The 12945-nt window shown below is 39.1% G+C and overlaps 1 protein-coding gene across 1 annotated transcript in view; it reads right to left on the reverse strand.

Annotated features, from left to right (window-relative positions):
• The window catches only part of LOC122812332 (bestrophin-2-like), a 222456-nt gene that overhangs the window by 198241 nt on the left and 11270 nt on the right, over positions 1 to 12945 (reverse strand). Inside the window, exon 2 of the mRNA XM_044084743.1 lies at positions 5964 to 6058. Coding sequence (XP_043940678.1) covers positions 5964 to 6058 — 95 coding nt within the window. The remainder of the gene's footprint in view (positions 1 to 5963; positions 6059 to 12945) is intronic.

Below are 12945 nucleotides of genomic sequence, written 5' to 3' on the forward strand. Positions count from 1 at the left end.
TGTTAATGCTGTTCACTTCTGTGGATCTCACACTTCAGGTACTGTACTTCAGTTATTTCAGATCCTCAGACAGCATGAAAAGTAACTTGGATGACTGCAACCAATTGTGAGCTGTCCAGTACACATGCAAGACCAATTGTGAGTTGTCCAGTACACATGCAAGATACACAAGCCCATCCCATTGTGTAAACTGCTTTCAGGGCACATACCACACATGCAGATCAGCTGCGCTGCTTTAGGTGTGTACATTCTTTTCTAAACATGGTTTATTGTTCCCAGTAAAACAAATTGTCCAGTAAGAATAGCAGAAATACAAATTAAGTGTTTTTGTGTTATTTTAATTAAAATTGCAATCATTTAAATGAAAATTTATGTCTAATTATGTCAAAATTGTTCTGGCAAAATTATGAGAGTCTGGAAAACCTCTTAGCTGTAGGTTTTCTTTCTGATAACCGCAGCTGGCTGGACTTCTTCCTCTGGGTAATGTGGATTTATAATGAGACACAGATTGTGCTTTATCCAAATTGCATGCACAGTCCTGATTATTAACAAGGTGCACTTGTATAATTTGAAGTTAAAGTTGATTCTTTGAGAAGTGCTGGCTCGTATGCTACTGTTAATACATAGAAAATGCTTTGCCAAAAACACCAAAGCTGTCACCTTACTCTGGGTATGCAACACAATATTTTGCAATAAGTCCCAGTTCATGAGAGACTGAGACATAGTTGTTGCAATTACATTACAGTACGATGCATCTGAAGATTTATTTATAGGTTCCAACACAGGGGTTGTGATAAATTTAGTTTTAAAATGTACACAACTCTTGAGGATATGGCTAGGTTGCAGCCATTACAATACAAGACAGTTTGGGTAGCAGATGTCACTCTACTGTTTGTTATCTCATTTGGTTTCCAGTTCTTTAAGGTTAGGGAAGTCATTACAAAATGCTGGCCAATGCTTTTTTTTTTAACCTCTGTTATCACATAAACATCAGATTTACTGTTAAGGTAAATACTTAATGGGATTTTCTAATCATTAAAAAAAGACATCTGTAAGCTCCCAGTATCACAATCTGGGTTACTAGTGAGTGCAACAGTAGCAGATTATGACGCCACTGTGTTTAGTGTTAGAATGTAGCAACTTCAAGTTTTAGTACATCCAACGTGTCTAAATGTTATAAAATATTTAAATAGAACACCTGTACTACACAAGAATTACTTATTAAATGACCATTTCTTTTATAGGAGAAACCTCATTACGTGACCATTTCTTTTATAGGAGAAACCTCTAGGAAGTTCAAGCTGTGAATTTTGGAACACTTGTAACAGAGCAATGCATTATACTAGCATATTTCACATTCTGGACTTCAAGGAAAGAAAGGAAATGGATTTTTTTTTTTTAACTAAAGCTTTAGTTAAAAAAAAAAAAAAAACACAATTCACATTAAATATGGCAATTTATTACGGACTGAATATTGACATTGCAGTTTTACATTTTGGCCACTAGATGAAGCCTTGGTTCAAGGAATTTGCTATATTTGCAATAATGGTTTTCTATAAGCTATTCTTACACAGAAATTCTTCATCTTTTTTGCTGTAAACTGTTCTGTTTATGGACAATCAAATATGCAGCGTCTCAAAAGAAGGACAATCTACTTTATTCTAGATATGACATCTAGTCAGGTGAATAATTTTCATTAATGAAGAGATGTTGTTGATTTTAAATGACACTGAAGAAGCCCTTTAAACAGGGCAAAACCTGTTGGCTTTTTCTTTAGTACCTCACATCTCCATAAAAGACACTTCACATCCAGCTCCAGTGCAGACGTCTTTGTTTGGCATGTACAGTTTATACAAATAACTTCGGCATAAATGCACATTTGGGTGAAATCAGGACTATGTTGCACACAGTGGCACAAATAATCACACAATCTATTGCTCTTCACTCCTTGGAGACCAGGTGTATGCACAGAGGACTGACAGGGCTATAAAATACCCCTCCCCCCCCGGAGGGCTGCCTGCTCTCTCACTGGGTAGTAGAGCATCATGTATTAGTAAAATGACTGATGGCTACAGAGTGGGTGAAAAGAAATGAAGGCAAAGTGAATAAACCCCTTCTCAGTAAAATTAGGGGGAGCCCAGGCATGGAACTTGGTTAGGTCTTTTAGATTAGAGTTCTGACACTTCAAAGAAGACCATTAGCGAATTAGGCAGGGCAGGCACCAAGCTTTAGAAAAAACACAAAAGGCAGATGTTCTGCTAGCTCAAAGTTTTACTTGCAAATGCAAAGATCCACCTGGTCACATGACTCACTTCAAGTAACAGTGATGTGCCACAAAACAAGGCAGAGGTACACAACAGGGAAATCTGGGTGGTGGTGCGGGGGGTAGACAGGGAGGGTTAACATACTAGGACAGACCAGGGGAGGGGAAATGGAAGCAAAATGGAAATAAGTCAGACAGGAAGGTGGTCATTAAGCAACAGCAGCAATACAGACACACACATACTTAAAACATCTTGCCAGCTACTACACCATCAAGAATTAAAAAAGGTGAAAAACTGGGATGATGAAAACGCCGGACATGTGTGAACAGCAAAGCAGTGCTCCAAGAAGAATGGTGAAAGGAGGTTTGGAAGGCAGTAGCAGAGGAAAGGAAGACAGGTTAGAAGACACATGGGAAACTGTGCCTGCTTTACCTGGGTCTCAAAAAGCATTGCAAAAAAAGTGTAGGAAGTAATTCGAATTATACCAGGGAGTGAAAATCCACAGCAAAGCACCAGAAATAATCCATGGAGAACCAAACAGGCATGCTTTCAGGATGCTAGAGATACAAACGTGGCAACTGCATAGAAGTTTCAGATGTAACCAGAACTGAAGAGATTGTTGGGGGAAGAAGAAATAAATAAGGATGAGCGGGCAAGTTTAGAAACAGATTTAGGCAGAAAAGAAGATCAAAACAGGGGTAGACAGATAGTGAAAGACAACAATCAAAGTAAGGGGGAGAGGAAAGAATACAACAGGGGATGGGGAGGAGACAGAACCATAACGGATTCAAAGGGAGAGGGGAAAACACTGACACAGGGAGGGAGGAAAAAGAGAGGCGGAAGTTATGTCAACAGTTCAGTGGACAGTGTAAAAATCAACTAGACTGTACAAGTAAGCTTGTAACTAATCCACGTGTGGATTGCAACAGTGTTTTAAATATGACCTTTTTAACTTCAACCATGTTCAACAGAGCATGATAAACTGCTTTTAAGTCCAGAAGTGAGCCTTTCTGGTGAAAAGTCAGGACACAGTTCCAGAACTGTACACGGATTCTCTAATCTTTCCCAAAGTCCTGATAATCAACAGGTTACAAGTCAGTGGAATTTTCCAAAGTAAACAGGTGTACTTCCATGGTAGGCCTAAGGACACTATGGAAGAGAGATGAATAGGACAGCGAGGAAAAGGCTCAAATCAGTAGCTGAAAAGCTCCAAATTTAGTCTTGACACAAGGAAGCACTTCTGCACAGAAACAGTGGTGGAATACATTCCAAGAATGGGTGACAAAGACAAACACCAACGTTCAAGAAGGTATTGGACTGTGAGATGTCGGGGTTGCAACTCCAATGTGCTGGATGTATCATTTGGCAGACTAGCTCATTTCCTCCCTCAGCTAATTGTTTGTGTGTCTACTGTATTTGGTTTCCGTTCTTTAGATCTGATGCACAGAATGTTTACAGTTCTGTTTGGTGTCACAGATCATCAAATATATTGATGATTCTGTACAGGAGCCATCAAAAAAGCAACAGTTACTTTTAGTGAGGAAATGCAACAGCAGTAAAAGAAAGGGTGAATGCACGTTTGTGACAGTTCGCAGCCTAGCGTTAAGAGTAAGGGCTAGGGAAGTGAATAAATTTAGTGTTGTGTTGTAACAATGCGTAGGGCCGGGATTAGGACAGAGGCAGGGTTACAGTTAGTGTAAGGTATGGGAGGGTAAAGATTTAAGGACTGAAATGAAGATAGAAAATTCTTAATTTCAGATATAAATAAAAACTTTTGCTTTCATATATTAGTATTTATATGCACAGATACAGAAACATAGAAGTAAACTGACTATAGTAAAACAGACTCAACTAGGCTGTTGGATAAGCTAAATGTCCTAAAAAACCAACATCAAGTGCCATAATCTGTGTGACATCCAGCTATATCCACTGGACTACCACCAATTAAAATGGAACATCCCTTACTATCCTGGGTCAGTAACTAAGGAGCTTCAATCCTCACTACTGACTCCAATGTGAGACAGTCAGTTAAACAGGAGTAATTTCACAATTTTCCCCTAAGAGTACAATAGGAACATACTCTGTTTTCCTGGGACTGGACTACATATATCTGTGGTTCCCCTTTATAATCTTGAAATACTGAAATCTCAAATTTATGGCTTTACGCTTTGTTACGTGCGGTGTTTTCTGTGGATGGTGTATGGTGTTGTGTGTGGATTTAGGTGCGATTTAAGGTGAGTGAGTGTTTTGTAAGGGTTTTGGGTGAGAGTTTGAATGTATGCGAGTGTGTTTGCAAGTTGTACTTGTGGGTTAGGTTAGGCAGGTGAGAGTATGAGTGCGTGTCTCTCTCTCTGTCTCTCTCTCGGTCTGTGGGACTGTAGAATGTCTGGGTGCGAGTTTGCTGTCTTTTCCTGTTTGTGCGATCTTGGAGTTAGTATAAGTAGGGGGGTGTGGGGGCTTGCCCCCTGCTTATATGTGGGGTAGGTGTGTTCATTTGTGTTATTGTGTTTGTGTAGATTTTGTTGTAGTGTGGGTAGGATGGTGTATATGTGTTGTGTGGTGTATGGTGTGTTTATGTTCGCGATTTTGTATTTCGCGGTTTTGGGGATTTTGAAAATTCACCTTTATGGTTTCCAGATACTGAAATTTGAGATTTCAGTATTTCAGGATTATAAAGGGGAACCATCTCTGTCCATCTCAAATGTAAACACTAGAATTCAATCACCAGAAATGTAAAATTAAACTGTAGGATAGAAGTCCATCATTTTAGAAAACACTCCACCTTAGAAACTAAGCTTTCCTCATCTAACTAGAGAATACTGTCCCTGGTCTAATCTAACACATAACAGCAAGGCAAAGACAGGCTTACAGTTTTTGATGAGTTCTCTTTTCCTTGGGTATCACTGCAAAGCACTGTAACTGGCTGCAACTCTTCACAAATTGCTGTTCTTCACAAACTGCTCAGCATAACTAACTGCACAGCTTAACAGTCACAACTGTCTTACTTATTAACAGTCAGCTGTTTGAAAAAGTTATTTTTCCTGTCAATCAGCTATTCAAATAATCACCTAGCAACCAGGAACATTCTAATGACATCACCTACTGTTCAGTGGATTCTCCCCAGTTTGTACTTTAGAATGTCCATCACAAATATGTGCAATTAGAAATGTATCAAATCATTGACAGATTCTTTGAACATTCTGTATAAACAGGGAAACCCAACATTTCAAAAATGTATTTACATTTTCACAGTCAGACATGCTGACATACAAGTTAATTTGAGAATATACACAAATCTCCTGCCAGCCATGCTAATACACAAGTGTTTTCATCTTCTTCACATTCTGCATCAGACTTTTATAACCTCACTCCAAAAAGCATTTAAAAGTTCCTAGAGTTTTCACACCTGCGATACAATAGCTGCCTACCAAAACAACTTCAGAAAATTTCACAAGTCCACTACCTTCCCTATGAACGAATAGATAAAAATTATAAAAGGCAGCATGTACCCTTTGAACTTCATGTCAAGTATTCCCAGCCTCTGCATTTACAAAGACTACTCTTGCATATTACCAGTTCCTTTGATACAACACGACCACCTCCCTTTGCTTTAAGATTAATTTCCAACCTTTCAGCACTCTCCCACACACATTTCAGCCTTATTACAATCTCTAAGTTAGTAAATCTGTTATAACATACCCAGCACAAAGGACATGGGAATCATGTCTGCATAATGATTGCAGTAGATGGACAGTTTCTCAAAGTCACGCCTCTGGCTTTCATTCATTAAAAACCTAAAAACAAAACAGACATTTTCAATGTATGCTAGCAACTGCTTACTCTGAATGCAGGTTATTTCTCACAAAAGCTTTAGGATAGTCACTGTAATTATTTTAGTGAGATAAACAGCTAATTAAAAAAAAAAGAACATTTATAACTTAACTTTTTATCATTCTACAAACCGAGTAAAATGGGCGAAGGTTTAAAAATAGCATATTAGAACCCATATGAAATGCAGTCTGCACACCTTAGGAGATCAGTGTTTTCTTCAGTTACGAGGACAATTTTTTTCTAACTATAAATAATGCAAGTGTAGCAGGCTTGTTGTGTCTTTCGGCTTAGGGGTCGCCACAGTGGAACTCCCGTCCGCTAATGTTTGGTAGTGGATTTTTACGTGCCGAGTTACCAGCCCTCACGCACAATATAGGATTTTCTTGTTTCAAAGGTTCAAATCCTTTTTGTGGGCAGAGTTGGGATAATGGTCAAGGTCTTTACCTCACAGATACAGGGTTAGACTCTGACCTCTAGTTATTGGCTAGGCTTGTAACAGTCTGCAGGCTGATGGGTAAATACTAGGCTAACCAGCATGTTTGAGCAGCAACATTGCAGTACTTTTGACTACAAGTACTACCATGTACAGCAGAAATTACCACTCACAGGCAGTCTAGTAGGTCTTCCATCCACAGAATTCTAAAGTTTCCTACAAGTACATATATGGTGACAAGAGCACCTACAAAACTATTGATTCTGCTCAACTGTTGCACACATACATGTATGCAGGTTTTGCTCCCTAACTTTCTACTTGCCCCAAGCATCTGTAAACTGTTTCGGATCTGCAACCAGCCTGTCAACATATTCCAGGTCCTAAAGTAATATTTCATGATGGCCATCTTAAAACTGCTACCCCTGCCCCTTACTTTGCCACTCTCCTCTTAATTCCCACTAAGGCCTAAAGTAATATTCAAGTTTAAATTTATAACAGTGCTCACTTCTTAAGGACAATGTTGAACATAAGGCAACAAACATCACAAATCAAGTATTAAATCTGCCACTAACCCCTTTATTCTGTCACCAGTGGTTCTCAGTTTCCAGATATTGCACAATTCTGCAACACTAGCCTTGCTTCCCCAATGACAGCACTGTTACACTTACAAAACACTGTAACAAAGGGCATCTCCAGAGCTTATAACCTTTCCTTGCTCTCCATCTCCTTAATTCATAGAACCCTGATGCCCAACTACAACATAAAATCAGCAACAGTCGACATGAAGCCCTTCCGTCCTTCTGCACTATGGAAAAATGAAACCTTCTATTCTTGGCAATGCAAACCTGCCCATTTTTTGGGTACATATTACATTGTCGAACTTTTAAAAGTTCGAACACCATATGGTCGAACCCATATGTTCGAACTTTTAAAAGTTTGAACGTTTTAACGGAGATCTCCATTTAGTGCGGAAAGTGAAAATTTCCCTTTACTGCACTGCAGTCTTGGAGTTGGTATATTTAAAGAGCAGGGGGTGTGGGGGACGCAGCTTGTCCCCCTGCTTACAACCGTCACGTAGGTTTTTTTTTTTTTTCTTCGAAATTTAAAAGTTCAAACATACGAGTTTGACCACTTAGCATTCGAACTTTTCGATAATGTAATATTAACCCCATTCTTTTCATATTCTAATCTACTATAGGTTAATTTAGTGACTTCAAAAGGTCTACTTGTTTACATTTTTACATGCTGTAGGAATAATTCTTCCCAAAATGTTACCAATTCACCCACTAAAATATCTCTTTTGCCACATAAAACACATATATCTTTGCGTATCAGAGCCCCCCCCCCCATTTACTATCCACTGCTGAAAGGTTGAAAGCTGGGCTTTTGAAAATGGACTGACTGATGCCAGCAGGAAAACTCATAGCATCCAACTAGACAGTGGTCTCCTATCCTGGCAGCTCATACCCATTAGCTTCATCACCTCTATTCGCCAGGTAGCAATATTGAAGATATTACTGAAATTCGGACATAATGCCCTCCAGATATTGTTTTGGATTCAAGATAGCAGTAACTGCCTGGCTAAATCATTATTTCTGTGACAGCTGAACCCTTTTATTCTCCCCTGCCCCCAACTGCATGCAGTTTTTAGTCTTGCCAGAACAATGGAGGTATTCCAGTTGCCTTGGCAGTCCTGGTACTCACTGATGGCTTTATCTTCATGAAATGCACTGAGCTGTTTATTCTTGCCTTATACAAAGTCTGAATTCCACTTCTGGTTGCTTCTAGCCAAGATTAGACATGAAGATATAGATGCTGAAGATCACAGTGGCAGTGGGACAAGTAGTGTGTGGGTGCTACTATCTGAGCTGAGTTCAGAAGCAGAAGGTACTCCATCAATATGTATATCATCAATTTGGGGCTCCCCCACATCTACATCTGGTAATGATGCCTCCCATGTCAGTTCAGAGTTCCTTCAAGTATTACCTACAAATTCAGTCTTAATTTACAGACTTTAGGAGGAAAGTATTGCTTTCTTTAGGACTGGCACAACAGAGAAGAGCTTGCATTATGTCTTGCAAGTAGGATTCTGTTGCAGAGTTTGTGATAGTCTCAAAGTCAAATCAACTGTACTCCTTTGACTAAAGACAGAAACAAGTTTGATTTGATCTCGACCTTTTGACTCATTTGTTTCTCAGAGAAGAGAGTCACACAGCCAGCAGTCCAAGTCACAACCCCAGTACACAAAATAATCTATACCCAGTGGATGTCTTGCCAGGTACAGACTACACAAACTAGTCATCTCTATCAAATTCAAACCAAAACTTAAGAATAGATTATAAATACTGAACCATCCAGACTGTCACCTCCTAATGTACTAAATCGTAGAGTTACCACCATTAAATCCTAAACTCCTTCAAAAACTCCTATCAGAACTGTTAGCTTTGGGACGTTCCATAAAGACCTAGAATAGGTCTTCCTATAGCCATCTTGTCCAGTAGTATGTTCTATTGTGGCGACAATCTTTTGGGTAAACAGTTTTGAACTCAAACAGCAAGATCGAATGTGTAGAAATGTGATCACATCTACTACTGTGTCTTGGAGTACTTCTTTTTCTCTGTGGTATGCAATCCTGGAATCCTGTAAATAAAAGTGAAAGCAATTTTCCATGCACAGAATAACCACAGCATATACCTTTTGAACAACAGCACTACAAAGTACTATTCTACTGCACTGTACATGCAAAAAGAACTGTAATGGCTAACTTTCTTGCTAAAAATGAATGCACCACTGGCCTAATCTCTAAGCATGCAGTCAGAGGCCCACCACCCTCCCCATAGTAGGCCATACTCTAAAAACCTTGTACTGTCCAGGTGAATATACCTTTTAATGCTCAACTTTTTCCTATTACTGTCTCCTACATGAAAAAGGATGGTGCACCCAAGCCCAGCTTTTGTTTTACTGTCAAATGTCTGTCAACATACCTCCATATAGCAACCTTAAGATATAACTACACGCCATATAGAATTTCTGTTTGCCAGACATATATGCATCAGTACGATTCTTACAGATAGAACCTTGCATGGGAAGTGTCAGCCAGCTCCACTCCCCTACCCTTACCCAATTTCCACCCACCCCCACTACCCCAGAGTTTATAGAGCTACATAAAATCAACAAAACTAACTCCAAGAATGCTCAAAAAGCAAAATTATAGCACCGAGGAAGGGTTGTACCTGAAAGCTTTGCATATAATACATTTTGCTTTTTGAGCATTCTTGGAGTTAGTCTCATTGATTTTATTGTGCTTTCATAACTTTGTTAGTCACTGCATGAACTTCATTGCATATTTGTGTTTATAGAGCTCCACCCAAACTTAAAAACACCAATACGAATACCCCTCCAATTAACCCCATTCTGCAGTCTGCTTTCTAACTCCTTCCTCATATCACACACCCCTATAACTGCAACCAACCCAACCATTTACTCATCCCCCTTAAGTCTGAAAGGTTTAGTATTGATAGTGTAGTCTTATTTCAAAAAAATAATTTTACTTCTAACATATTGTTTAAGCACTCTATTACTACTCCTCACCCTGGCTACATCTCTATCACCTCAAACTCCAATAAAGTCTACCCTATCAGCTGCATCAACCTCCACATCTCACTGAACAGCTTCACTTCTCTCTCCCCACAATCATTCCCCTATACCCTTACCTACTACTCAGCTCCTACACTAACCACTACACATACTAAACCTCACCTCTTACCCCTTGCTTCTACTCTATCAAAAAGCAAAACACTCTTTACACCTATCAAAAAGCATAACACTCTTTACACCTATCCAATTCCCCTATTGTTTCAAAGAGGAGACATGCACCCAAATGCAGGTCCTTGCACTAACCCTTTACCTAGAGTACGTCCTAATAACCTAAAAATAAAATGATCCTTAACATCAAAAGCCTATGCAATAAATTAGCCCCCTTGCATGCCTGCATAGACCAGTAAAAAACAGATATCCTAACCTTAACCGAAACCTGGCTAAATCCTAATACAAAAAAAGACTCAGAAGTGACACCTCTCAACTTTGCCTTAACTAGACTGGACAGAACCCATAAGAAAGGTTGGGTAAAGTACCCCAAACACCTTTTACTCATAATACCCCTACATTGACTAATGCCAAAACACTAATTTCCTTCCTTAACCTTAATAGGACCAAACATATCTAACATAGCACTGTATATTCCACTGGGACATAATATTTCCACATTTGAAGATATACTATCCTGGATATCACAAACGTTAGACTTATTAGTCTAGGGGATGTTAACAGACTGGCTCTCTCTTGCATCAAAATGCTCAAACACCATCAACTTCCATGGTTTCTCTCAACTATCCTACTTGATACAATAAAGACCACACCCAACAATCTACTCTAGACTGGATTCTAGCAACCCATCCTACTAACTTCACCTCTGCAGACAATTCTCGATTCCCTTAGCAACCACCTACCCACATTAACCATTAGAGCCACCACACACCTACCTTAAAAACACACACTGATATGCGTCCGCAACCTATCAAGTTTTTCTCAAGAAAAATTCAATGAAACACTAAAAACAAGTCACCTCTGAAATATCTCTCTCTAGAAGAGGCGGTACAATATTTCAACACTATTTTTTCTATAAATACTTAATTTTCCTGCTCCATTACACATGTGCTGTACATCACATTTATGCTCCACCACATAGAATGTAGGGCATAAAATGGACGTATGGACGCAACTACCATAAACTTCTTTTGCCGCCAGTTTGCATGCCATTTTTGCCAGTTGGTCTGAACACCTCTTTCCCCGTTGGCTTTTTTTTTTTTTTTTTTCTTGGACTTTCATTGTATTTTACTACCTGGAGTTCATGTTATCTGAGAAACTAAAAAGTCAGCGTGGGAGTCAGAATCCCCATAATGATCTAAAACAGTGCCTTTTTTGTTTGGGCGCTTTCCACAATCATTTGTGCCCAAGACACTCGGTAGCAGTTTTTCTGTTCCCCTGCCATTTATCTTGAAAACCAAAGGCCTAAAACAAACAGTTAGCCCAGGGTGCCCAGGCTAACATACACCATAGAGACACAAACTGGTAAAAACAACAAATTAATTTATTCATTTTTGTCACAGTGTTTTGCTGTGTATCTCATGAAATAGATGTTTTTTTTCACGTTTACAGCTCGTTTATTGATTTAGTATTTTGTTTTTGAGTTATGAATTGAAGTCTAATTTAGAACATCCAAAGATATTAACAATAGTAAAATAGTAAAAAAAGTGTTTTTATATTTGTGATTAAACCATACACGTGCTGGTCATATATACAAACTTATTATAAATGTATTTTGGATTTTACAATATATATTTTTTTAAAGAAAAACTATTTTTAGAAAGTTTTTCTTTAGAGATTTGACATTGTTTATATGTTTGCATTTGGGTATGTTTTTTAAGGCTGCTTTTTGGAATTCGGTATATAATAATGATTAAATTGATATGTTTAATTAATTTACTAATTAATTAATGTTGTTGTGAATCACATAGTAGATTTAATTGATTATAAAAGGGTATGTAGTGTTTTTTGTTTGTCTGATGAAGTCCAGTCACTGTACTGGATGGAAAGCGCTTCACTTTATTTTAAAGTCTTTCGTTTATGTTCAACACCTTTGCTGCTTTTCTTGCCCAGGCTACCATGGCAGAATCCTTTACGATCAAGTCCATCCTGACTCCCTCTCAGGATCAGGTTTATGTGGGATGCAGGATTCAGACAGTGGCAATGTTGGCCTCTCTTCCACCTCCAAAGGTATTCTATTTGACAATCTTCTTTCAGTCTCTTCTTCCTCGGACTGCCATGCCAGCCAAGGAGTTTCTTTGGGCTCAGGGATTCATGGCCTCTTTTTATTCTGCTGCTTCCTCTTGCCAAACTGCATATATAGAAGCATCAGTGCTACTAGTTAGTTTTGGCTGCAGCACCGTCACCCTCTGGATCTCAGTGTACCTCTCCTTCCCCGTCTCAAGAAGGGATTCGAGTGATGGATTCAACAGTTCACTCACAACCCAGGCCAGTCCCTTCTCAAGGGCTGTTCACCAAATGTCTCAGGCATGGGGTGGGGGTCTTCTTTTGGTCACCTGAAGATTCAGGGTCTCTGGCCTCCCCATCAGGTCAGACCATACCAAAATAAAAAAAAAAAAAAAAAAAAAGAGAGAGAGGAGATCTCCGATTCTGGCCCTTCAAGTTTTTTACCCTATGTTCTCTCCAGGCCCCTTGAAGGTGTACATAAACACTACAGTGATGTGGTATGTCAACAAGCAGTGGGGACACAATCTTATCACCTCTGCAGATCTGTGATTCAGGCTTGGGAAGTGGCTCGCAGTTATCAGTCAA

The sequence above is a fragment of the Protopterus annectens genome, chromosome 9.part0 (assembly GCF_019279795.1).
Source record: "Protopterus annectens isolate FY-2018-M chromosome 9.part0, PAN1.0, whole genome shotgun sequence".
Classification (NCBI taxonomy): domain Eukaryota; kingdom Metazoa; phylum Chordata; order Ceratodontiformes; family Protopteridae; genus Protopterus; species Protopterus annectens.